The sequence below is a fragment of the Callorhinus ursinus genome, unplaced genomic scaffold, assembly GCF_003265705.2.
Source record: "Callorhinus ursinus isolate GAN/ISIS: 27379988/994484 unplaced genomic scaffold, GSC_fseal_2.0 scaffold11, whole genome shotgun sequence".
Taxonomy (NCBI): Eukaryota; Metazoa; Chordata; class Mammalia; order Carnivora; family Otariidae; genus Callorhinus; species Callorhinus ursinus.
The window spans coordinates 16,509,922-16,536,273 of record NW_027397073.1 but is presented as its reverse complement, the minus strand read 5'-3'; the positions used below and the strand labels follow the sequence as shown (position 1 = coordinate 16,536,273).

General features: G+C 43.8%; 1 protein-coding gene across 10 annotated transcripts in view; it reads left to right on the top strand.

Annotated features, from left to right (window-relative positions):
* The window catches only part of NEDD4L (NEDD4 like E3 ubiquitin protein ligase), a 328,121-nt gene that overhangs the window by 276,599 nt on the left and 25,170 nt on the right, over nucleotides 1–26,352 (top strand). For 8 of the 10 annotated variants that reach the window (XM_025886468.2, XM_025886469.2, XM_073898118.1 and 5 more), the window contains 7 exons: nucleotides 4,453–4,584; nucleotides 5,073–5,192; nucleotides 6,249–6,446; nucleotides 11,858–11,935; nucleotides 13,370–13,424; nucleotides 17,637–17,695; nucleotides 24,587–24,652. In XM_025886468.2, the coding sequence (XP_025742253.1) occupies nucleotides 4,453–4,584; nucleotides 5,073–5,192; nucleotides 6,249–6,446; nucleotides 11,858–11,935; nucleotides 13,370–13,424; nucleotides 17,637–17,695; nucleotides 24,587–24,652 (708 nt within the window). The remainder of the gene's footprint in view (nucleotides 1–4,452; nucleotides 4,585–5,072; nucleotides 5,193–6,248; nucleotides 6,447–11,857; nucleotides 11,936–13,369; nucleotides 13,425–17,636; nucleotides 17,696–24,586; nucleotides 24,653–26,352) is intronic. The other 2 variants (XM_073898119.1, XM_073898122.1) reach the window with 2 other exon arrangements.

Here is a 26,352-nt window from a genome sequence, read left to right as displayed (position 1 = left end):
CGTGACTTTGAACCCTGCGTTGGGCTCCACGCTGGGTGTGGAGCCTACTTAAAAAAAAGAAAATATTCCTGCCACACTTGCTTCGGCAGCACATATACTAGAACATATTTCTGTCTTTAATGTTTGTACTCCTGGTCAGCTTTTCTTATTTGTTAGAATGCTTGGGTAAAATAATTGGTTTGGAGGAGAATAGAGAAGCCACAGGAACCGCACGCAGTTACACATGTGGATCCCTGGTCGTGCGCACGGCCCCCCTCTCTTGTCCATTTCCTGTACCAGATTTGCCAGACTGGGTTAGATTTTCTGTGTCATGAGCATGAACCAGTGACCCTGCTCTGCCACGAGTCTCTACTCACAGGAATGAACAAGTGTTCGTATAATTTGGGGGGAGAGAGGAGAGGACATATTTAAGAAGTTTAAAAGGTCTAGAAAAAAATAGTTCCTCTGAGCCAAGTATCTGTTACTCTTCGTCATTATTTTAAATAACTTTTAGTATTCCTATTTTGGGTAACTTGACTAGGACTGTGTACTTTAATTGCCTGGTTTTTGCTTGACCTCCCAGAGACAGGCTTAGCTTAAGAGTTTATGCTTTGAGCCGCTTGTAGCTCTTTGAAGAATTTTCCTTATTGTGTCACCATTGTTAGATTTGTCGTAACTGCTTATTACTTGAGAATACAATACCTTTAAATACACATGCAATTGCTGATTTTCGGCAGGATGTGGACTTAAAGAGGAAAAATTCAGTTATATTGTTAGACTTTAATGCTCAGCATTGCACACAGGAAAATCAAATTGACAATCAGCAAAAATGAGCCCCCTATAAGGTATTGAACTATAGTGATTTATGTGCAAGTCATGTGTTGGGTGGCCAGGCTCAGCCTCCAGTAGAATTCAGGAAATTGTGAATTGAACTAGCCTATTTCCTACTGTGCACTAGTAACTTCTACCAGAAGCAGAGCTGCAAGGTGGAGAAGATCATTTCATTAAAGAATTTTAATAGAATTCAGGGCTAATGAGCATTCCCTACCATCCATTTTTGCATTTTATTGGAGCCTTGGAATCTGCTGTTAGCACTGGAGTGTTGTGATAGCTGAAGATATTAAGTGACAGGACAAAGTGAATTATGAGAGCCCCTGGGCTCCATGGTGAGAGCTCCGTGGCAGGACAGAGTGACCCATGTGATTGAGGTCCTGTGGCCCCTGCCACTGCTGTGTTCTTACCGTTCCCCCACCCCACCCCAGCTGTGAATGAAAAATATGAGTTTGGTTTTGTTTAAAGAAAGACTGGGTAGTAGTCATTTTTAAATGCTTTCCTACTCTCATGCTTCCCATGTACCTGGTGACCTTTCGGCTGCAGTAAGCCAACCTACCTGATGGCTACATTAGAAACTGAGGCAGGTTTGATGAAAGTGTGTTTTCCAGTTCCATCTCTTAACCATGGTTTTTTCCCCTCTTTTGTACCCTCTCCTGCCCCTGCGTGCCAGCCCCACGTGTGCTGTCTCCTACTGGAGCTACCCTGGGACGTAACCTGTCATTCCATCCCCTGTGCTCCCACAAACATGCATGGCACACACACACACGTGCACACACACACAACTGGGATCTCATAAAGACATCACTTAGCAATTCGATATTTTTCACTTGTGGTCCTTCCTCTGGGACCTGTTAATAATTACCACTATTCGGTGATGTGAATGCACCTCAATTTATATAATTCCCCCCCCAGGGTGAGCATTTAGCTCCCCCCCCCCCCCTTGGGGCACTATGTACCACGTTGCCTTAACCCTCCTGGCGAACATCTCTTCCCATGGTAGTGCTTTGATTTTTGTAGCTTTAATGAACAACCCCTGATTGTCACCTATGGAACCACAACAGGTGGTTTAGGAACACTATACACTGGTGTATACGCACAGATCATACACACTGGGGTCACTTTCCGGCTGGCCACACAGGAGCCCTCTCTAAGACAAAAGGGAGTACAGTCCTTCTGGACTTCGCTATATCTACCTAAAAATACACCGAGTTAACGGTATAGCAGGGTGTGAGCGAATCTTGGAGAATCTGTGATAGTACCAAACTGTTCATCGTCTTTAAAAGCAGATTGAAACTTTCACAGTTTACACAGAATTGATTGCTCCGTCTTAATGAAATAAACGGGGCCATTAGGATAGGCTGTTTGGCGATGCAAGACACAATCGCCTCTTCCGATGGAAAGCTGGGGAATTTAGTTAAATTAGCTGACGAGCAGTTGATAACTTGTCTCTTGAGGTCCTATGGAACGAACACACATGTGAACACACACACACACACACACACACTCTCTCTCTCTCTCTCTCTCTCACTCTCTCACTCACTCACTCACTCACTCACTCACTCACTCAGCAGTAGAAACCCGATTTCGGCTCCAGGGCTGGGTCTCCTGCACAGTAGGAAATAGGCTAGTTCAGTGATCTGCCTGGAGAAGCTGAGTCCTGCCTCCTCCCCTGCTGCGGTGGTGAGAGCAGTATAATGCGTCACAAATGCAGTTGTTGGCATACGTTGTTCTCCATGGTCATTTAGAAAGAAGTCTATAAAGGAAAAAGATTTCAATAACACCATCTCATGTAAATGGAGCTAGATTATAGACTGCCAGTTCAGTTCTCAATAGAAGGTAAAATGAGGCTATTAATCAAAATCAGTGTTCTCTACTGCACTCTTAGTTTCCAGAAACTGATTAGTCCCATTAACTGGATCTGTGAGAGGAACCTGGTACGGGAAGTCCTAACTGCTTTTAGATTTGATTCTGAGATTAACCCGGCACGTCCAAGTTATTGTAGTTTATGGTGTCTCCCCGTAAATACCCTTTCCAGGGATTCTGTCACTTTAATACTACCCTGATGGTTTCCAGAACAGAGTTTTCTGAGTGCGTATCTGATTTCCTCTCCCAAAACTTAACTCAGTGGGGAGGAGGAAAATCTGCAGAGTCCATGCAGTCTTCCATTTAGCCCAAGCATTTTGGGTCATCATATAAGCAACAGTAGGTCAAAGAGTGATAGCATATACTCTGCCAAAAATATGAACTGACCACTTAGGTTACATGGTGGGTTCTGACTTAGTTCAGCAGAGTCCAGTTGTTGTAGTGCCTGGATAAAAAGTAGCCAAGAAACAGCTCTTTTGGATTGGTGCCTTAGCGAGGGAAGGAGGGAGCTTGAGGCGATAGACGAATTCATCTGTCTTTGGTGCTCAAAGAAGGGTCAAGTCTGCATGTCGCCGTCCCTTCCACTCTTGTTGTGGACCCACACCTAGATCCAGAACGCTTATGGTCTCACAGTCTTGGAATTAACATTTAAGGGCCTTCAGGGCTTCATCTGGAAAAATGTCGAGAAAATGGTTACCGTAGTTTTAGCAGAAAGTCCTCTTACAAATAATCTTGCATTGCGTTGTAAACATGTTTTAGGAATAACCATTGAGGCAGCTGCTTCATGACTCAGTTTTTCTCTGGAATCTGCTCTCAAGCTTGTGGAGTAGAATATTGAGCCTCGGGAACTGCAGTCCCCAAATTAATGGCAGTGTCGTTGAGTGCACTTCCCAGTTCACGATCCTGCAGAGGCCCCGGGGGCCCTCCGACTGGGACCCTCCTTGCCAAGGCACAGTGTCGGTAGTGAACGGGAAAGATAGGATGTGCACACACAGGCATTGGGCGCAGACGTCCATCTCCTTTTCCATGAATCCCTGGAACATCCTCGCTGGTCCCATGTTTCTCCACCCAGACCGCATTTCTCAGACTGCTTCCTATAAGCAGAAGTGTCTCGGGAATCCTTTTGCAGTCTAATTTGGACAGTCCAGATGCAGTCACTTTATACTGGACGTGTCTCTAAACCCAGAAACTGCGTGTGCTTCTTTCACCCTTTTAAAGGGAGACACTCTGCATGGGAGGACGGGGGTACACAGAGCCTCGGTTCTCAGGATCCCCTGGAATTCTGTCCTCAGATTGCCCAGTGACTTCTTGACTGGGGCAGCTGCGCTGTCCTGGTGGCTTTAGGAATTATGAGGGCATCTCCGTGGCAGCTATTTTGAGGGGAAAAAAGTGTTCAGAGCATCCCTCTTTTGGTAACCTTTGACAACTTGAAATACCTTTAAGCTCTATGTGGTTTGACAGTAAAATCTAGTCATGGAAACAGATTGTATGTTTCTCGTAGGATCATGTTAGCAACAGCCCTTTATGTTTAAGACTTCAGGGCTTTACAACGGACCTCTGTAAGATTTTGGGCCTCATGGCTGTGTGGGGTTCATCTCACGGTAGATTGGAAGCTACTGGAAATCAGTTGCCTTTTTTCCAGACACTAATGTTGGTACAAGTGAAATTAAATTACGTGGTCTAGATCAAGTAATTCTCTGCGCGTACATTACTTTATTAAACTGATCAGAAAGCAAATGCAGGATATTAAATAATAATGATTTCTTACACAAACAGCCATCAGTGGCCTATGCACACACCACGCCGGGCCTACCTTCAGGCTGGGAAGAAAGAAAAGATGCTAAGGGACGCACATACTATGTCAATCATAACAATCGAACCACAACTTGGACTCGACCTATCATGCAGGTACGCAGATCACCCTACAACTTAAAATCACAGGCCGTAGAAGCCAAAGTGTACATGAGCTCGCTGTTCCCGGTGTGAATAGAACCCATGTTTAAGAAAACTTTTCTCACAAAGAAAACATGTGACTCTCAAGTCTAATACTTGCCTGAGGAAGCATTCGGTCCTCCAGTCAGTCCATCCCTAGATGCGGTTTTAAAGTGGGACATGAAAGATACTGTCGGAGTGCCTGTCACAGTGTGTAGCTTCTCTCCCAGCCCCCTTTATTCCCAAGGCTGGTTTTTATGCTGGGCTTAGTGATTCATTTCTATTTCCTTTGAATGTGTTCCTCCATCCTTGCCCCCATTATTATGTTTACTCATTTCCTCCACGCCCGAAATAGGCCAGACCTCTTATTAGTGCTGGCTGCGTTGTTGTTTGGGTCCGTGCTCCTAATCACATGCACAGGGGGATTCTCCCGTGAAGCTAACTTGTTTTTGCCTCCAAAATAGCTCGCCGAAGACGGTGCGTCCGGATCCGCCACAAACAGTAACAACCACCTAATCGAGCCTCAGATCCGCCGGCCCCGTAGCCTCAGCTCGCCGACTGTAACCTTGTCTGCCCCACTGGAGGTGAGAAGGCTGCCTCACCCTCTAACCGGGTCGCTCTCTCCCGGGACTTATCATTCTCCTTGCTCATCTCACTTGGGTTTCAGTTTCGCAGCCCCCATCCTCTCTGATCAGTCGTGGTGTCCGTGGTGCAGGGCGCGCTCATGCAGTCTTCCCTCATCCTTACTTCATGCTTCTCTGTGCCGCCCGGCCAACCCCCGTGGCCTCCCACCTGAGTCCCATTCTCATTCGGCTGCCGCCACAGGTCCTTGTGCTGGAAGGGGACACCTCTCTTCCGAACTTTCTCCACTCTCGTTGTGTTTCGCTCTTGACTGCATAAATAACTCTCTCAAACACCAGTGCTTACATTGCCTTTTAAAACAGCTGTTGCTTTGATCTTTTTTTTTTTCCCTCGACTGTAGAGCCTGTCATTGTATGGGCACACTCACATCTCGAAGCCATTGTGGGGCATCTGCTTGTGCACTCTCCTGTTTGTGTTGGTGCCATCCCTTCACATCACAAATGTCTGAGTTAGAGAAGCCAGAGAGCGAATGTTTGAAATTCTGAACTTGACCGTGTCTTAGAGCTAGCCGCGGGCCCGATCCCGGGGCTCCTGGTGCTGATGACCGGGAGTGGCTGTGATCGCTTCCGAACTGGGATGTGAATGCCATGGGTAGCAGCCGTGCTAGTCCCTGGGTACAGGGTTTTCTTTCTGTGCTCTCAAAATTGCCAACCCCTTCTTCATTAGACTGTGAGCTCATTAAGAGCAGGGGCGTGTGTTCCTCCACCCTCTGTAAAATACCATCTATCATGTTCAGTACAGAACAGTGTTTTGGGTGTGTACTGAATAGCTATCCACGGACCCTGGTTATAAGTACTTGATATGTTCATGTGTTTAACCAGCCGAAAAACTTTGAAAGTTAGATCGGTTGCAAAGTAAATGGATGACAGAAACAGGTTTCAGGAGCCTCTCTCCCTTGTGCCTCTCCAAAGAGGAGCGTTCCTTGTGTACCCAGGTTCATTTTGATACCTCCACAATAGCACCTGCTAAGCGTTCTAATGCTCGTTGTTACTCCTTAGGGTGCCAAGGACTCGCCCATACGCCGGGCTGTGAAAGATACTCTTTCCAACCCACAGTCCCCACAGCCGTCACCTTACAACTCCCCCAAACCACAACACAAAGTCACACAGAGCTTCCTGCCGCCTGGCTGGGAAATGAGGATAGCACCCAACGGTCGGCCCTTCTTCATTGACCATAACACAAAGACTACGACGTGGGTAAGGCTGCCGCTTTTATTTGGTTCCATTTTTGTCACGAGGTCTGCCATTGATTCCTGCATTTCCTTACTCAGGAGCCCTGGTTCTTGGAGGGGGATTTCCCTGACCCCAAAGCATGGCCCCAAGGGGGCCTTCTCAGTCTACATCTGGACTCTGCACATGTGGGCCAGTTGGGGGGGGTGGTCCACGGGGAGGGGGCTTCTGGGCGCAGGCTTGTGGCTGCCTGTGGGATTGGTGCCAGGCTAGGCATCTTTCCTTCATAGGACTCCTGGAAAGCTCTAGTCCTGACACTACCATACTGGGGAGAAAGCTGTCGTGCTCCCCAGGGCGCCAGGAATTTGATGTCGCGGCTTCATTTCCCATGATGCTGTAATTTTATTAGGAGCTCTAATCTTTTTTTAATCATTTCTTCTCATCAGTTTCTTTCTGCATTTCTATTGACATGATCACCTTGATTGGATGTGTCCTGTCAGTCTTCGTGGTTCACGTCAGATTCGTGTTTTATACTCCTGTGCTCTGTCTCGTTCCTTTGTTGGGGGTCAAGAGATGCACTGAGGACTTTGGTTGTAAATTTGATGGCTCTTTTTGGTGAACGTTTTGTCAAAATTGGTTTTTCTGATCATGTCACTCTCCCATGTGCCCTTGAATCCTGCAGGAGAGAGAATGTGTTGTATTAACGAACACGATGAGATGAATCAGAGGTGCGTGTGCATATCTCTGTGTGCCTCAGTCCATCCTTCATTCCTTCAGCTGACTTCATGGTGTCTTATTTAACATAGCCTGTAGTTCTTCTTTAGAAGTCAGTGGTATATTTCTACTGTGTTGATCTCTAGACCTGTGATTAAACCAAACTTGGTGTTCTTGTTTCTGTTTCTGATGCTACAGGAGGTTTTGCTCTTCTTCCTGTTCCTTGTAATTCCCTGCGTAATTCTCCGGGTACGGAGCGTAGCTCTGTCCTCTGTCATCTGTGCTGCTTGCTTAGAACGGACGGTGTGTGAAAGCTGGTTGAGTTTGGGTGATGGTCGCTGGCCCAGCCATGCAATCTTAGGCTACCAGTGAGCACGTGCTTTAAATTCCCATTTCTAGTGAAGACCCCCAAGTGTGTACAGTTGATAGAATAGTAGTACTGGGTCAGGAAAGAGGCCTGCACCAAAGTGGCCTAGATTGCTGCTCACACTTTGCCCATGGTGAATGTTCACTGAGTCCCTAAAGGGCTCACTCTCTAAAATCTCTAAAATCCAGTGGATCGTGAAGCGGCATGTCTCCACGAGAACATTCTCTGCATTTGGGGTAGGACCATGCCTTTCTCCACCAAAGGCTAATAGCCACCATTCCCCGCGCGCGCACGCCCCCCCCACCCCCTCGCCACAGGGATAACCAAAAATGCCCCCACACAGCCTAAACACTCCTTATTGAGAACCACTCTAAAAGTTCTTCCTCTTCAGAGGTAAGGGGGTAGCCTGCCAGGGGAATTCATTTTTGAGATCTGGTGACATTGCATTTAGCAACCTCATAACTGCTGCTAAGGCACGTGCTAGTATGTTGCTTTATTCGACGTGCCTTTTTGCCTGAAGATAGTATTACAGGACTGTGGACAAGTTGAGAATGAAAGATAGGCAGCTCTTTGGAAAAGACAGTCCTAGAGATTGGTTTTTAGGTCTTTTTTTCCTCATGGCTGTGGAGCCTGGGGCTGTCCTGCTGTGCTTTCCTGCCCTGAGCCAGAAATGGGAGCTCCAGAAATAGGGTAACTGTTGTCAGAGGGGATGGATTAGCCTACGGAGCCACTGCGGCTTGTCCGCATAAGCTGTGATTGGAGTCATTTGAACCAGCTTAGCAGTCAGGTCTCCTAACCTTTTCGCCGTCGTTCAGGCCACAAGTGCAGTGTAAATACAGCTGGGCAGGTTTTACTTTAAACCGCACCAGCTTTATTTATTCCCTGCGTCGTTGCTGAATGAAACCCAGTTTGAATTTCCAGTTGCCCCTTTCCACCCAGATCCTTGCTGTTGACTCGTATGCTCATTTAACATTTTAATGTGTTAAACCGGTATTGTGTTGCTGCTGTTGAAAACCCTTAAGGTAACAACTGGAAATTCCACCAGTGACTACGCTTCCTTGCTCAGCTCAGATGTGCTGGGCCAGCTACGTCACCCCTTCTAGACAGGGGCCTCTACAGAATGCTCTCCGTGGAAGGCACGCTCGAAAGGGCCTCTTTATTTCGATAAAGGGTGGAGGGAAGGTAAAGACCATTTTCAGTTTAGAATGTGTTTGGAGCTGGTATGGGGTTCCCTCTGGGGTGTGTGTGTGTGTGTGTGTGTGTGTGTGTGTGTGTGTGTTTTAAAGCGAACAGCTATTCTTAGAATGTGAGCTTTATAATGGAAACAGGAAGAGAAACTGGTAGGACAGGTTGAGAATAATGAAAACACTCATCCTGCCTCTGTCAGTGTGTATGCTCTTGCTTCCTACATTTAGCCAGCAGCATGAAAAGATACGGGCCGGCAGTTCCCTTATATACACTGATAGGAGCCTATTCCCTTTGAAGTCTATTTATAACACAGAGCCTTTCGCACACCCGAGTACTGCACGAAGTGTGCCAGCACTCTATCCAGGATAAAGTCAGACCACATCCAGGGAGCATCAGCCTGTCCCCACCTGGGTCAGCAGGGCCAAGGAAGCGTGCTGGAGGCCTCCACGTGCCTGAGGGCAGATTACGAGAGGCCTTTGGGTTGCCCGTTTTTCCTGCTAAGGAAGCAGCCGGAAGCGTATATGTAAGAGTGTATTTATATCTTCTCCAGGACAAAGCATTGGCTTCTTTTTGTAGCAAGAAAGACTATACCTTCATTAAGTGGCAGATTTGTTTTCTACCCAGGTCCAAACTAATAAAACTCTTGTAGCCGAGGCATGGTTGTTGACTTCTTCCAGGAAGGAAAAACCACAGCTGTTTCTTTGAACCAGCCAGCATTCCTGTATTTTACATATTTCTAAAACTCTGCTAGGAAACTTTTTTTTTTTTAAGATGTTCAGCTTTGCCTTCTGTTCAAAAATTCTTCCAACCATATTGAGGGAAGCAGTTGTGAAATGGTGCAAAAATGTGCTCGTGGTGCTTGAGGACAGGGAGAAACTCCCACATGGGTTTTGCATATTTTGTTCATTTATATTCATGTTAATTTCTGTCGTTTGAAACATCATTAGTATTTCCGCTTATTGTCATCCTGAACGTTGTCATGAGTCTTGTGGGGCTGCCTTCACCTGCTCCACCAGCTGGGGCGGGGGGGGGTCCCTGCCACCTCGATAGTTCAGGAGACTCACTGTGGGGGTGGGCTCAGTAGTGCCCTCTCGGTTGACTGCCATTATTTTGACTTCTGATGGTATAATAAAATAATAGGACCCCAAGGGCCTCCAGCCCTCTCACATTCTACGAATTCCAGGGTTCCATGCCAGGCCATTTTAGCAGATCTGAAAAATTGAGTTTTCTACTTCATGCTCCTCGTCCCCACATGCTGGCACTTCTCTGTAACTTCAGCTGCTGCTTTTCTGTGTGTGTTCTTGAAATCACCAGCTTTTTACTGATTGTCTTTCGCAGTAGCCCATGCATATGATTCCACGGCTGGTCTTGCATGCAGCATCCGGAAGCTAGCATGGTCAATGGCTGGGAGGGGGGTACCCGGGGGGCCCTGTGGTTGTGGCATCACCAGGTCCAGCTCAGAGCTAGCTCTCAGTGGGGTGCTCCCAAGTTTTTCCTCTGTCCACAACCAACCTGTCACAAATACTTACCCAATTATCAGCTTATTGGACCTTATAAATCCAAAATCTTAGTGGGTCCATTTACTGCACTGTTTGTGTTCCAGTATACGACAGAATACTGGACCTATTTTATTCCTCTCATTACCCTTCAAAAAGGATATCAGTAAGGTTCAGGGTCAATATCTATCATAAACTGCTCACACAATTTATTTCTTCCATTAATGGTTTGCTCTAGTTAACAGAAAGCCAAGGTTGATTTTATTTTTTGATTTTGGAGGGTTTTTTTGTAGTCATTGCCAGTTCCAAAAATCTGTCATTTTGTTATAATCCAGTGATACTAACAGCTTACACTGTTGACTTGGGAAATTTTTTTAACAGCTTTCTTGGAGTATAACTCACATGTCCTACAGTTCACCTGTTTAAGATACACGAGTGGTTTTTAGACCATTAAATAAACATGTTGCAACCATCACTAATCAGTTTGAGAGCATTTTCATACCTATTAGCTGTCACAAAGTGAGTTTTATTATTGTCCAAGGTTTGTACCAATTATTTCTTTTTTTTGTTGCCTTGGGAAAATGGTGAGGCAGAAAACCTTTTAGTGATCTGACAGCAGCAAAGTCTTTCATGTAATTGAAATAAAGTGTTTTGTTTTTTTTTTTAATCTTTGGCTTCTTATTTGGTTGACAATGTGCTTTTCTGAGTTTTATCATTTGTTTCCTAATCTTTTGAGTTTAAAATGAGATTTCTCTAAGTTCCATTGCATTTTTGTTGGGTCTGTGTATGTGAGAGGGCACTCCCAGGTGCTCCCAGACTCTGGGTGAGAGCTCTCGGGCAAGTTCTTGTGGTCTCGGCAGCTCAGTGTCCTCATCTAAAGAAGCAGAGATCGTGTGCACAGCCTCCTAACAGGGCCGTTGCAAGATGAGACATCTGCCTCTTCTTTGTCAATTGTAAAGCATGACCCAAGATGCCACAGCACGTATTTCCTTTTGTTGGTTCTTTGTAGTATCTTGTGAGCCATACCCCTTAAGAGAAGTCCTTGGCAAACTTCTAAGTATTGAGACATAAATGAGAATCTCATTTGCAGAACTTGATCAGGAATCTCAGTAAAGTCCTCTAGTGAGGGGTAGGAGACGTTATGTGACCAGGCCACCGAACTCTGGCCGGGACACACTTGACCCTCAGATCAGATTCACATCCTCTCCTGGAGATCAGGGAGTGGAAGGGCACAGCAGGAAGCTCAGGCCCTATGGAATGGCTGGCTGCCCTCACCCCACAGCTCAGTAGCCAAGAGAGACTTACGAACCATCCTCCCCACCCCTCTGCAAAACAGAGCCTCATCTTCTCCGGCAAACCACCATTCTGGTTTCCATAGTAACTTCCCTGCTGGGACTCTCTTCCTCTTCACCTGCTAGAGGTCTCGTGGAAAACACTTCACCTGTTATTTAAAGCTGTTCTGCCTTCACCAAAGACAAGGAGAAGAGTAAAATCTTGCTTGAGAGCTGGTCGGCCAGCCTTCCTGTACAAAGAGAGGTCCTCCCCTCCCCCCCCCCCCCCCCTCGTGCAGGCCGGCGTGCGGCTTGGACTGCGATGCTCCGGAAGGGGAGGAGCCAATGACGTCACATACAGAGTCACTCTTAATGTCCTCTGCCTTCTACGTTTTCTTGCAGGAAGATCCACGCCTGAAATTTCCAGTGCATATGCGGTCAAAGGCATCTTTAAACCCCAATGACCTCGGCCCTCTTCCTGTGAGTACACTGCAGATGCAGGGACAAGTCTGAAAATGTTTATCCATTCATCTGCCCTGTGTGGAGGGAGATACCCTGTGGGCCTTCTCTTTCTCCAGGCTATTTTGGATCCCGTTGGTCTGTAATCTCTTCATAGAATTAGGTGCATGGCTGAATTCTAATAGTACATACAGCGGATGCCCCATACTTGGGAAAGAGGTTTCTGAGTTGTTTGCGGCTAGAAGGTAGACCTTGTAACTAGGATGTAAGAGGCATTCTCCACATGTGATAGGTTAGGCAGCACGCATTTGTTTTGTAACTTTGCAACCACTGGGTTCCATCCATATTGCTAATTAAGTCACTGGAACAGAAATATTAAAAACAGTGGGAGAAAAAGGCCGAAGTGATCACAGGTGGTTTCTGTAAGTCATTAGCCTGCAGATATTTTAAGTTTTTTGCCCTTGTTGAGTACTATTTATAAAATTTAATTTTTCATCGGTTTATTCTCTTTGGGGAGTTGAACTCTATTTACTCCATATTAGATTTTGAATGAAACTTTCACCATACATCCTTCTCAGCCGCCTCCCCCCAAATCAAACAGCCTTACAAGGGCAGGAAGGTAGGGAGATTCAAGACTCTTGTAGAATGGAAGGGTGCCTGGAGTTCTTCTGAGGGGATTTTCTAAACTCAAGAACCCCTCTGTTGCCTGGTGTGTGTGGTATGTGATCGCACAACTTGAATCTAGGAAGGTTAGGGTTCAGTCTTCATTCGTCAGGTTTTACACAAATATCCCTCCCTCTCCAGAACTGTTTGGTTCCTAGGTTGAGATGGAAAGAGCCCAGAGAGTGCCAGAGACCGAGATTAGACGTGAAAGATCACGGGCTGTCCTCATGTGTTGGATTCCTGAGTTTCAGATAGCAAGTAGGCACCGTTCATATAATGAGGGCATACCAGCTTTACGTTGGGAAAAAAAAATACCCAAATCCTTCTATTCTCTGAGTCCAAAGAGTGAGAGCCCACACCAGAGAATCTCAGGGTTGGGTCTTTCAGCCACGTGGTGGCAGGACTAAAGCATCTGTCTCTTGACATTTTTAAATTAACCTCCCTCCTCCCTTCAGTACTTGGTAAATATTTAATTAAATGAGCTATTCAGTCCTAAACTCAACTATTCCATGGAATGCTGGAGTTGCCCTTTGAAGCTTTTGAAGTAGCAAGCCCTGCTTCCTGTTCATCACACAGTGAGTGAAGGCTCCTAAGGCTGGCGAACATGTGATACAGTGTGTTGCTAGATGTTGTCATTAACTTGAAATGTTTGTGGCTTGTTCTTAATGTAACAGTGTACCCTAAAAGAGTCAAAAAGTGTCCTTAGAGTGTTTAAATTTAGCCATATTTTTATTTTTTTTGCAACTGTTAGCTAATGTTTGTATTCTCTCTCTCTTCTTCTTCTAATACCAGCCTGGTTGGGAAGAAAGAATTCACTTGGATGGCCGAACGTTCTATATTGACCATAGTAAGTAGGTTTTTTTTATAGACACGCAGGCATTGCAGGTAAAGGGATGGGGGGGACAGGGAATCATTCAAATATTATAGTGAAAGCTTTGTCATTTTACTCTTTGTCCAGGCAGCCAGGTGTTATGTGGAGAGCATGAGGCCAGAGAATCAGTGCCCTCGTACGGTACTGTGCATTCATCCCAAGTTTGCTTGAAAGGAGCCCACCAAGCTTTTACCCGATTTGATCTTGTGACCTATTAACTTTTTTCCCCCTTCATTAAAAAAATTTTTTGGGTCAATAACCCCTTGATTTCTGCGCTTTTAATAAATACACTGTAGTAATAGAAAATAAGGTTAGAAGTTATAATTGAGTCAAAAATCTATGTGTGAGCAGTGCTTTGAAGCAGCATGTTAAGCACTGCCGTCAAGGGTCTTATGGCAAGAAGCCCGTTCTGACTTATTTTCTATTCATAGCATGTGTCTTTGCACCCGGCACGCTAATCTATATGGAGTTTGTGTCTTGAAATTACAGTATAGTTGCTCCAGCACCTATGAATAAATGTGTGGTTTCTCATTTCAACTAAAAGTTAAACTGATAAAGGTATTGCTTTTAGCTAGGGTTTTTTTTTTTTTTTTAAGGCAACATGTTCTCCATGGGAACATATTCGTATATCCCTTAGAACTTCTGAAAAATGTATATTTAAAAGAAGTTTGCAAGTGTGTGCAATTGGTAGTATTTTGTTCTTTGTTTTCATTTGGTTCCTAAAGATTAGCAAGTCTGCCACAGGTTTCTCCAGCCTTACATTCTCTTAACTAATCAAAAGTCCACCGATGAGCCAATTGTGGGGAGAATGGGCTACGCTTTGGTTTAAATTTGGTGATTCACGGTACTTAGGTTTAGTTTTGTCTTTGACCAGTAAAACTACTAAGGGTTTGCCTGCTGTCCAGAATTTTACAGTGAGCCTAAAATTGCTACCATAAATGCTATAAAATGTGTGTACCCCCACTTTTTTCTCTGATATGCTATTTGTAATTCTCATAGCATAATTTGTTGAAGGGGGCACACACCTTTTTCCCACCAAGAACAAAAAACAATTCCTCTTTTAGTTTTTATGCTTTACAATTTCAGTTTTCAAAGGTAGATACGAATAATAATGATCTTTTTCTTAAAACAAGGTCTTAACCAGTAACACAGCCTTGGTCTGCTACACACAGAATATTTCACACAGCATTGTGGCCATGTTCTGGCTGGTGATCTGATGTTGGGTCGGCCTGAAAAGAATTTCATGAATGTTCTTAATGGAAGGGTCCCAAAACAAGAAAAACTCTATCGCCAATAAAGTCCATCCCGGTGTATGTTAGAAATAATAAAGATCATAGATTATTTTTCTCGTGGTGTGCGTACACCTAGTATAATATAGAGTAGATGTTTGATAAACGGTGACTTGAAGTTAATTTGTGGAGGGTCAGTGGTGAAGGCATGAGGAAGGTCATGTCCTTGGTTGGAAAGTGGAGAGAACTCGTCTTGGAGAAGCAGCAACGATGCCCACCCCAGGCTTTCCCTGCTTCTGTTCGTTGGGAGGCAGGAGACGTGTTAGTTTTGCTAAATGGGCTGTTCCTTATTCAAGCCACCAGTCCCTCCAAGTGCTCAGCTCACTCCCTTCCCACTCCTCTTGCCAGAACGGATAGCTTAAAGACGTCATGTCAGAAGAGATCAGGTATTGACATTGATCAAATAGCTCCTGTCTCGACCCTGGAGTAAAAGGTTAAGGGAAGATCTTGAACTGAATCGCTACCTCTCTTGGGGGTCATGTGGTGCTTCTTAAAGACCAGGTATGCCCCTCAGCTGTGAGTCAGTGGCCACGGGTGTCTCAGATCAATGCTAGAAGAGAAAAAATTCCAGTGAGGCTGTAAAATGCTATTTTTGTCTTTCTTGCCAGCAGTCTTACCAAACCTGTTAAAGTAGCTAAATTAACTTGAGTTTTTCATTCTTCTCCTTCATTCTTGTCCCTTTATTTCAAATACAATGTCTGAGGACAAAAAACAAGTTTAGATTCAGAAGTTCTGGAAAAAGTGAGTAAATGGCCACTACACATTCATATCCTGTATTGACAATACTTAGCTGTAAAAATCGATCTGCACTGTAACCACATAGAGACTTGGGAGCCCCAGGAGGTATTTGCAGTGTTGGGTAGAGGAATGAACCAGCTTTGAAGAAGCAGAACAGGTGAGGACCACACTTGCTCGCCACGTGGCCGGGTGCCAGGGCTGGGGGCTGCCTGCAAAAGGACCTTAGGAACAGATTACTTTTCGGATGGATCCCAAGTGATAAGACACATTTATGCAGGAAAGCCCGAGGAGCGCAACCCCAGGAGGGAGAAAACATACAGATGTATGAAGGTGTGTGGACTGGGCCACAGTCTGTGACCTGTGGTGGGGCTGCAAATGGCCAGGGCACAGAGGAGGCACATAGGTCAAAGGGCGTCCGCCAGGGGTGGAAACTCGAGTCTGTCTCTTCTGCAGGCAGTAGGGAGGTCCTGAAGGTTTTTCTGGAGGGGCCTGACCGGTCAGATTTGTTCTTTAGAAAGATCCCTGTGGCAGAACTGCAAAGGAAGGCTTGAACTGGGATGAGTGAGCCCGAGGCCAGGGAAAGAGAGGGCACAGTCCATGGAAGCGATGCACCCTCCTGAAAGCAGCTTTCTCAGTGAGACGGGGAACAGAATGGCGGGAGCCAGAGGAGAATGGCTAGGGAGGATGGGGTGTAGCCAGTGCTGGGTTTGAACAGTGAATGCGCTATGACACGGGCATTTGGGAGTAAAGGAACACAGGAACGGGTTTTGTTCCTGAAAGATTATGGGTTTGGTTTTGGTAAGAGTTGGATTTGAGGTCACCATGGGAAATGTGGTTGCACGTGTCAAGGGTGGAACTGGACAGACTATGTGGGAGACGCCATGCGAAGGTAGTCATTAATTTACTTCTGCTTTGATGGTATCCAGGTGATAGGACTGTACTCCGGGGAGCTGTCACTCAGCTGTACTCTCTTTATTTGGTTTTCTTTTATTCTCCATCACAATGGCAACTTTTACTTTCCACATTTCTTATGCATGAGGTAAGGGGCCCAAAATGCCTTTTACTTCCATCACAGTTCTCTAAAACCATCGAAACATCTCACGTACATTACCTGCCAACGTGAATCTAGAATCATGTGCTTCAGCTGTTGGATTTTAAAACTTGACCTCTACTTTCATTAAAATAATTAAAATACCAGATTTGGAAAAATTCCTGGTATGGTCATTAAAACCAAATTTAATGGTTATTCTTATCAATCTATTTACAGAGTACATAGGAAATAAGCAGAATGAATATTCTTAATTTCCCTTTTTTTTACCAACTTAGATTCCCTAAAACTCCAGAGAGAACCCATTCTCCCCCAGTCAGCCCTCTGCATACCCTCTCACGCAAATCCATCACTGCCTCCTACACACACAGGAATCCCCGTGCACAGTCAGAAAACCCACGTGATTCAGGGTGCCCATGGCACCGTACCACCTACACCACTGGAGTAATTGTATAGGCGGCGTTGAACATTCTTGCTGACATGGACACATTTAGAAGAAAGAACACACTTCTCGCCAGCTTGACCAAAAGGGAGACCTTTCTCTGTCCTCTTTGCTCTATCTAATGCTCATTTTTTGGGACTCCTTAGCAGCTCTGATTTTTGCGTGCATATGAGTGACACGTATAATGGATTATTCTTTTGTCCAGTGTACGATTCTTAGTTGAAAACAGTTTTTCAATGCCATAAGCAAAGAAAAAAGTATTTGAAATGAGAAAAATTGTGTGTGTGTGTGTGTGTGTGTGTTAACTTTTTAAGGACTAAGACTTGTTATGCCTTTTTTCAGTTAAAGGAAAATCAAGATGAAATTATAAATCCTTGAAAGAACAGGGGTTTATAATTGAAATTTTGGCAGATTTTCTTGCCAAAAACAGTGTGAATAGATGGTTTGGCTTTAGTCTTGCATTTTTGATTGAGTGTTTTTAACTAAACAGTATGGGCAGGGGGGCTGGCATATAGAATAGGGTGCTCTTCTAACCCTGCAGTACTGAGTTATCTATTTTGGGGGACAGCTTTTGAAAAAAAATCCAGAAATAATTCTTTTGAAAACATTTTTGACACAGAATAGATTTGAACTAATATGCTGATTTTTTTTTTTAAAACATTAATTTTCAGATAGCAAAATTACTCAGTGGGAAGACCCAAGACTGCAGAATCCAGCTATTACTGGTCCGGTCAGTATTCTCAAGTTTTAACTCTTCAGTGTAATATTTGGCTTGCATCTAAACATGTATTTCTTGAGTATTACTGCTTACCCGGTGCCAGGGGCCTGGTGTGGTTGGCTAGTTTAGAATCGCCCCCATCTCTTCCTCACTGGAGTTCCTGGGTGGGATACAACTGCATTTGCCTTTTTGAAGGGCTTTCGCTGTAAAGGAAAAGAAAGTGCTTTGTTAATGGTAACAAACTAAACATTTCCTTTTCTCCTTTGTAAAAAGGTGGATTAAAGGTAAAACAATCAAAATGTCCTCTCTTCCTTTTTATACCAAGCCAAGCCCTGTATCTGTAGCATTTTGTCATTTCTTTTGGCCAAGAGTGGTAAATGCATGCTAACAAATTTAAGCTGTATTCTGACTCTCTTCCAGCGTGGAACGTCTGGAAAAGTTTGGGGGAGGTTGTAGCCAACCTCTGGAGCTGGCAGAGTTAAGAACTTTTGTCTCTGTTGACCCACTAACTTCCTCGCAGTCCCCACGTATACGCCGGGTGCAAAAGGAAGCTAGGTAGAGCACCCTCTTAAAATACTGCCGCACGCTGTGTTCATAAGGACTTGGTCCCGAATACCGCATGGGTCACAGTCATCGGCAGGGAATGTACCAGCCTCTCTGGTCAGTGTTTATATGAGTGTGGGGAGCTAATTTGGAATTACAAGAAACATATGGCATCAGCAAAGCATTGCAAACTTGGGAATCTGCTAAAAACTGGAGGAGCAAAAGGAAATAAAGCATATTGAATGCTGAGCTAAGAGGCCCTTAGGTATTTTTATAATACTGCTTTTGTGGCTTTAATCTGATTCCGTTCAAATTAGGTTTTGAATTACAAAGGTAAGTCTGTTTGAAAACTTAAAAGGTAATACCATGAAAACCTACCTTGATACTTGACATCCCCTTAGTTAATTTGTTGGATTTGTTTATTGGCTTTGTTCAGCTGCTTTGCTACTGTGTAACACAAAGTGCCCAATCATACCTCAGTTAAAACAGCTGCTTTTTATGTGACTTCAACACCTGCCTTATTACCATGGCTTCCTTTTGATATATTCACAGTCACGATAAGGTGTTAAGAGTCCTGTTTTCTCTTCTACATCATGGGAAACGTATTCGGGAATCAAGGCTGTTTTCAAGTGACAGAGGACTTTTGACATAATTCTGAAACCTTTTGAAATATCTCTATCACTTATTGATCATCTGCCTTCACTCAAACACTGTTAGTTCTTTTTGCTATTGAAAATTGTTTAGCATCATAAATCCAAGTAAATTTGACCCAAAGAAAGATTTTTTTTTTTTTTTTTTTTTTACTAACGAAAGAGCCTTGTTTACTCTTTCCTTAGTAGGATACTTCTTTCAGGAAGAGCATGTGTATTTAGGTAATTATCCACTTAATGTAGACAGCTGGCTTTTGTTGTCATTCAGTTCTGAATATTTGGTAATTTCCATGATTTCTTTCTCTCCTCGACTTATAAGTTATTTAGAATGTGCTTTTCGTTTCTAAGAGTATGGAAGGGTTTTTGCCTATCCATTTCTTACTAATTTTCTAATTTTACTGCTTTGTGGTCAGAGAATATTATCTATGGAATATTGATTACCAGATATTTGAAACTTCCTTGGCAGCTTGGCCATTTTTTATAAATGTTCCTTTTGTGTTTGAAAAGAATGTGTATTCTGTCTTTGTTGGGTATAGAGTTCTTTATATGTCCATTAAATCAAGCATATGGTGTTCAAATTACTCATTTCCATCACTGCTTTTTTTTCCTGGCTGTTCTGTCTACCCAAGACAGTAGTGTCAGACTCTCTGATGGCAAGCATGGCTTTATCAGTCAAGTTACATTCACTTTTTCTTCTTAGTATTTGCCTGGTATGTCTTTTCTCCCACTCAATTAGCTGTATTTTTTCTCTTTTATTACCTTCTATTAGATTGATAAAGTGCCCTTTATTTTCTTTCATTTTCTATATTTGCTTGGAAGTTGTATTTTCTATTTCTGTGCTTACATTAACATTTTTAACCAACGTACTTCATGACAAAATTAATTGCCCTCTACTCTGCTCCTGAGCAAAATGGGACTTGAGGGAACTCTCATGCCATTCTTCCCACTTACTTTCCATTGTTCAGCAACATTTTAAAACTTTCCAAACAGCCATTGATATTTTATCTTTGTTCTCAATGGCCAGTGCTTATTTCCTTCCCTCATATGTAGGCAGATTTCTTTGCCCACCATTGGTTCTTACACCTGCTGTTTCCAGGTTATCTTCTGAATGAAGTATGGTTCCAGATTCTCAGAGTCTACAGATCGGCAGCATCAGAATCGTCTGGAAACTTGTTAAGAAATGCAAATCTGGGAGTCCCAAGCCAGGCCTACTGAAAATCAGTAACGTTGGGGGTGGGCCCAGCAGTCTGTTTGGACACACCCCCCTAGGGGTGGTGATACCCCCTGGAGCAGCACTGTCTGAGAGTGGGAAGCTCTTTAGTCTGAGGGAGAAGGCTTTTCTGACCTCTCCGTTAAATGACAGTTCAGCTCTGAAGCCTTGGCTAACAGTTATTTTCCTAATACTTTGGAGATCTTGTTTCTTGTCTTCTGGCCTCCACAACTGTTGAGAAGCTTGTTGTTGATTGGCATTTTTTTGATGGGTAAATCTTCTCTCTGGCAGTTTTGAATTTTCTCTGTGACGTTGGTGTTGTATAATTTTACTCTCATGAACCTAAGTGTGGATTTCTTTATATTGATTCTGCTTTGGACTCATTGTAATTCTTCAATATAAGGACCCTGTCTTCCCTCCATTCTGGAAGATTCTTGGCAGTTAGTTCTCATACTGTATCTTTGCCATTCTTCCTGGTTATCTGTACCAGTAATTCCTCCTAGGTATGTGATTCACCTTTACCTTCTGTCTTCCTAATCTCTTAGTTTTCCAGTTTTCCATCTCTCTCTCTCACTCTCGGTCTCTCTCTCTCCCTCCCTCAATCTCTAGCTCTCTCCATTGCTGTATTATGGGCTTAGCTTCCAGCTAATTCTTTTTTAAGCTTTTTATAACCTACCCTTTACCAGTTCAGTGTGTCTGTTATTTCATTAACTGTGTTTAATTACTCATCGTTCTATTGGGTCTTTTTAAATTTGCTTGGTCTTTTCAGTTACTGTTATTCTATCATGTTCTTCCATTTTTTTATTTTCTTTTTTAATTCGTACTTAGCTCTCTAATCATTCTTAAAATGCTTATTTCATATCCTCTTTCAGATTATTCTGTTATCTCTGGCCATAGGGGCACTAAATCTCCCACATGTTGTGTCTGTAGACTCTCCTCAGTGGTAGTTCAGTTTATAATTTGTGTGTGTGCGCTCACCTTCCCCCCCGCCCCCCGCCATGAGGCATTTATAAGACCTGACCTGTATTTACCGTTAACTTCTTAGCTTGGGATCATGCAGGCCCAGTTAATATAACTGTGGACTTCATACCCAGTTTGGTGTAGGCTTAGAGTATGAATTTATCACAGGTCTGTTTCTTTTTGTTTTTCTCTCGTTTGTGGTCCTGGACAGAAGGTAAGCTTCCTTACAACTTCCCTGGGCTGGCGGGTAGTTTTCTTGTCCCCATGTCAGATGTAGGTTTTAAGCAGGGAGCTCTGCTCTTACTCCCTAGGTCATACAGACTAGTAGGCCAACTTCCATGTCCCCGTCTGTGGATTAAAACCCCAGCCCAAGCACCCAGTCTAGGTCCAATGCCCACTTCTTTAATTTTAAGTCTTGCTGCTTATCTGGAACCTCACATTTCTCTTTTTCCCCCAAGTTTTAAAAAATACCCCAGAATCAGGGAGGGGGGTCCCTTTCTGTGACCGCTCAGCGTTACTGTCAGTATGCCCTCTGTGTTACAAGCATCACCAGTGGAAGTGTTGATCCAGTGCTGTCCGTGCTTACTACTCTTATGAATACTGTCTTCATGTTCGTGTCACGCTTTGTACTTGGCCGAGAACTTTATAATCAGCTGCTTTGAAAACTCCAAGCAGTCCCCTCAGGAAGGCAGGGAAGATGTTGTTGTTCCCAATTTGTCAGAAGTTCGGAAAACTAATTGTGTCACCCTTAGTTCCAGCAAATGCCAAAAGTCAAAGTGAAGCTGCAGGTGCACTGACCTCACCCGTGTCTCCGTGTCAGACGCGAGCCGTCCTCCGTAAGGAGCTCCGGCGCCGGGTGGGCTAGAACGACCTGAAAACGTTCAGACCCGACTTCTCTAATACGTCAGCTTGTCACTTGTGCTCAGAATAGAAAACCTATTTGAGAAAGAGCAAAGGGCTTGAATCAACAGACGTGTTAAGTTCTGATGCAGGCTTTATTTTGTAAGTTCAATTGTACGTAAGAAAATAAGATGCCAAATTTTCAAGAGAGAGTCAACAATCTGGCCAGTCCAGTACAAGACATTGACCACCCTTGGAAGTGTCTTCAGAGGCTCTGCGTTATGGATGTCTTTGTCCTGCTACGCTGTTGGCTTCTGTTGAGATTGTAAAAACCTCCTTATTCCACTTCTTATTCCTAAGAACTCTCTCTAGAGAGAGAAGTAAGTATTGGAGGAGGATCAGGATTTTTCCATTTTCATGCCTCGTTCCCCAGAAGAAGAAAGACCAGAAATATCTCAGCGTTTTATTTCCACCCACATGTAATCGGCACCTCCCAGTTAAAGTCAGACAGGAGAGTAGAGAGCACAGGCTGGGGGCAACATTTTAAAATATATCCCCTCCCCATCATTTAAGACTCTTGAACTTGTATTTTAAGCCTTTCCTCAACATTTTCGGGGGAGGGGGTGGACACAAAACCAAAAAATAATAGGCTGGGAATCACAGATTTTTGGAAATGGAAGAGCCTTGAAGTGCTTCTGGTCCATTTCTTCTTAACGTGAAGAAATTCTGTCGTCTGGAGGGTCTGTCAACATGGCTGGCTGGCGCGGGAGTCTGCCTTACAAGCCAGGTCCGCTGAAGCTGGCCTGAGATAGTGAAAGGACATTGAGCTTACGTTCCCTCTGTCACAGTTCAGCGTAGCTAAGAGCATCGGCTGAACGCTTTCCTTCTCGAGATTTTACACACACTGCTTTCTAGTGATTTATTCCCTCCTGTCACTGTGGGTTCGGCTCAGATGTCCCTTCCTCAGAGCTGTCCCTGACTGCTCGTATCATAGCCTGCCGAGAGCTCTCTCTCAGCTTTTCCTCAATACATTCACCACTCTTCGTTTATTTCCTACTGCCACGTGCACACAGTAGCTTGCAAGCTCCAGGAGGGAACAAGGGAAGAAATCTTTGGTTGATGTACCATTACTTCCCTAGTACCTAAAATGCCCTGGCGCACAGTAGATGCTCAAGAAGCATCTGTTGAATGAATCAGCAGAGGAACCACCAAAGAGTGAATATGCAGGAAATCTTAGTATGTGATGGGCTGTAGTGTTAGTGGAGCCAAAAACAAGACATGGCTTATGTCAGAACATTGTATCCTTTCCCTCATTTTGGTGGTTGTCCAGATATTGGCAAAATTTCTACATTTCCTAGAATAAGGATTCATACATGGTATCATCAGACTAAACACGGCCCCAAATAAATATGATATGTGGTCAAATCTAGTGCTCAATGGAAAATCAAATGAAGAATGGCTTAAAAACTAAGAGCAGACCCGGGGTACCCATAAATTGTAGAATGTTCTTCGGATATATAAACACATTGTCTTTATTGTTCTTGAATTACAAAGCAAAACACTGACATGATTATTGTTTTCTATAAGAGTGGTTATTTTTGTTTTGGCTTATTGTTTGTGTGATTGTGTCTTAAAATAGTATGAAGGAGGGAAGCTTTTGTTCCTCACTTCTCCTCTTTCTGAAAGTATAAGGTGTTGTTAGGTTTGGAGTCTGGAGATACTTTACTAAGGATCAGTGTATTTTGTTAGCTTAGCCCAAAATGATATCAGCAGAACTGTTCTTGCCCAAATTCATACTATTTGTGAAAAAGCAACAAGTTTTTCTGAGTATGAGGCTGTCCCAGTTATGTCCATGTGTGTGCAAAAGCCAATCTTCTCTGCTTCATTAAAAAAATTAGAAGCCTTTTCAGTAGCCTGAAGTCAGGGCTCCGGCTCTCAGATATTGTAAGCTACTTTACAACATAGCAAGTTAAGAATATAAATGACTACATTAAAAGGTTATTACTTCTCTGGGAGAGATTCCAGAACTTTTGGGTAATGAAAGCTAACTCAGTTACTGAACCCACACCTTTGGTACCATCACTCTGCTTCCTAGATAAGCCATTCCAGATTTAAAGAAATCCCTGCCCAAGACTACTAACTAGTAAGAGGCAAACCTTCTGACTCCTACATCGAAGATGTTTCCAGAATGCTATCTACCTGATTGTATATTCCTTGATAAGAGTATCAGTTCACTGGCCTTGTTATTTTATTTCCTCCCCATGGTTTTTAAAAGCATGAAGAGTCTTTTCAAAATGACCACATAGGTCATTTTGGGTTTTGTGTTAAAGAATCATAGCCAGTAACTTTTATCTAAACTTACAACAACAACAACAACAACAACAAAAAGGTTACACCCTAACTCCCATTTAGACAAAAGTCACATGGACAGTATATTTGGTTTATGTGGCATATCCCTTAAAAATGATTTCTTGAATATCAGTACAGTTGTTTTCCGGGGTGAAAGCCCCCCCCCCATACAGTGCCGATTAGCCTCAATCATTTCTAGAACTTTCCCGTGTACTATGATAAATTTCAGTGATAATATTATGGAGAGTGAGAATTTTAAGGTTTATGATTCGTGAAATTCTGTGAATGTTGGCTCAGTATACATAAAATTTCAAGTGTATTGTTTATCTAATTTACAAATTTATCTTCCAGGCTGTTCCTTACTCCAGAGAATTTAAACAGAAATATGACTACTTTAGGAAGAAATTAAAGAAACCTGTGAGTAACATGTCTTCCAAAAATGCTGTTTTAGTCATCTGTAAGTTGCCAAAGTTACTTCAGTGAGAACAACTTGTGTGTTTACCTTTATGTGTTACTAAAAATATTCCCTTACTTTTCCCATTGCACTTTGATCCACCTGGATCTTCAATCTGAATTTTCTTTTTAAGAGACCTGGTAAGTGAAGACTAACTTAGTATTACATATCAAATCAACCTGAATGGTAATTTCTCATGTAATAATAACAAGATAGAAATGATTTTAGTGGGATATAAAATAATTTAGGACCTAGTCAAAAAATGTGGAGAACCCTGCGGTCGTCATCATAAAACCTAGACTCTACTCAGAAAAATGTTCCCATCCTTCCCTCCCAATTCAAAAGTATAGTTTTAATTATAATTATAACACAAATACAATTTGCCAAATATATTTGGCATGTTAAGAACGAGTATAATTTTCAGATTAAAATTCTCAGTGGGAAACCTTGTGAGGTTTTTACAGGCCGCATTTTAAATCACAGTATTACATTTTCTCCTGGCACATCCTCCCCGGATCTTCAGCACCGTGTCTTCTGTCTTCCTGTCTGACGTCACCTCTCTGGTGCAGGTTTTACCAGTTTTCCCTTCAATGTGCACACTCATGGTTTCTGCACCGGCCACTGTTTCTTGGCTTCCTCCCCTTGGGAAGAGGAGAGTACTGGGCACAACTCCCCTCACCCCAGTCTGCCCGGGCTCCATCGTGGTCTCTCCCACTCCGTGCCCTTGGCTGATGCCTCTTTTCTGGGCCTCTGCAATGGGCAAGGCACTGGGGACATGCAGGTGCATGAGACAGTCTCTGCGTCGGGAGCTCCCACGTTTGGATCCTCTCCCTCCCAGCGTGCTGATTCAAGTAGCTCTTGGACAACTGCCTTGAAAGTGACTCTGATAAACACACATAAAATTCCTCAGTGTTATTTAGTGAGTAACCTAATGTCCCCCAGTAGCTGGGAATGACTTTGTGGACGGGAGCCTGTCATACCGTGGCACTCCTGCTGGGGTGTCATCTGCCAGGAAACCCCACTGCAAATCCACTGTCAGAGCAAGACTAACCCTGGTCCTCCTTTTTCCAGGCAGCAGTGATTCACAACTTCGCTCAAGTGCTTGTTTATGTTCATGTTCTTTAACCGTGACCTTTGCCATGCTTTCCCACAACCTGGCATGATCCTCGAGGTCCCACTTCTCATGGCACCAGAATTAGCTTGTAGGCATCATGGATCACATCTACCAGCTGGAGACCCTGCCAGAGTTGAGAATGCTCTCAACTGGGCCAGATGGGAATTGTTTTCTGGGTTTTGATGACCTGGACTGACATCCCTTTCTTCGACAGAAGCAGTATCGAGAGTTGACTATATTTCAGTGGCCAGTGGGTGGACAGGTGCCTCACGGTTGTTTATAAAAGGCAGGGAGAGGATGATTGTCTTCTACTCCACATAGTTTCTTGTGCCTCATGTGTTGCTGGCTCCGTCCGACAGCTGCTGGTTCATGCTCTGTGTATCTTATCCTGACGTAGTGGGCCGCGATGTCTGTGTGAATAAAATCCCTGAAGGAGGGAATCTCAGTTGGAGCCCTTGGTCACTGCTTATTTATTTGAAGACTGCCATCATTTCTACTCTTTGTTGTTTTTCTCTGTTCAAAAGTAAGATGTGTATTTGCTGTGTGATT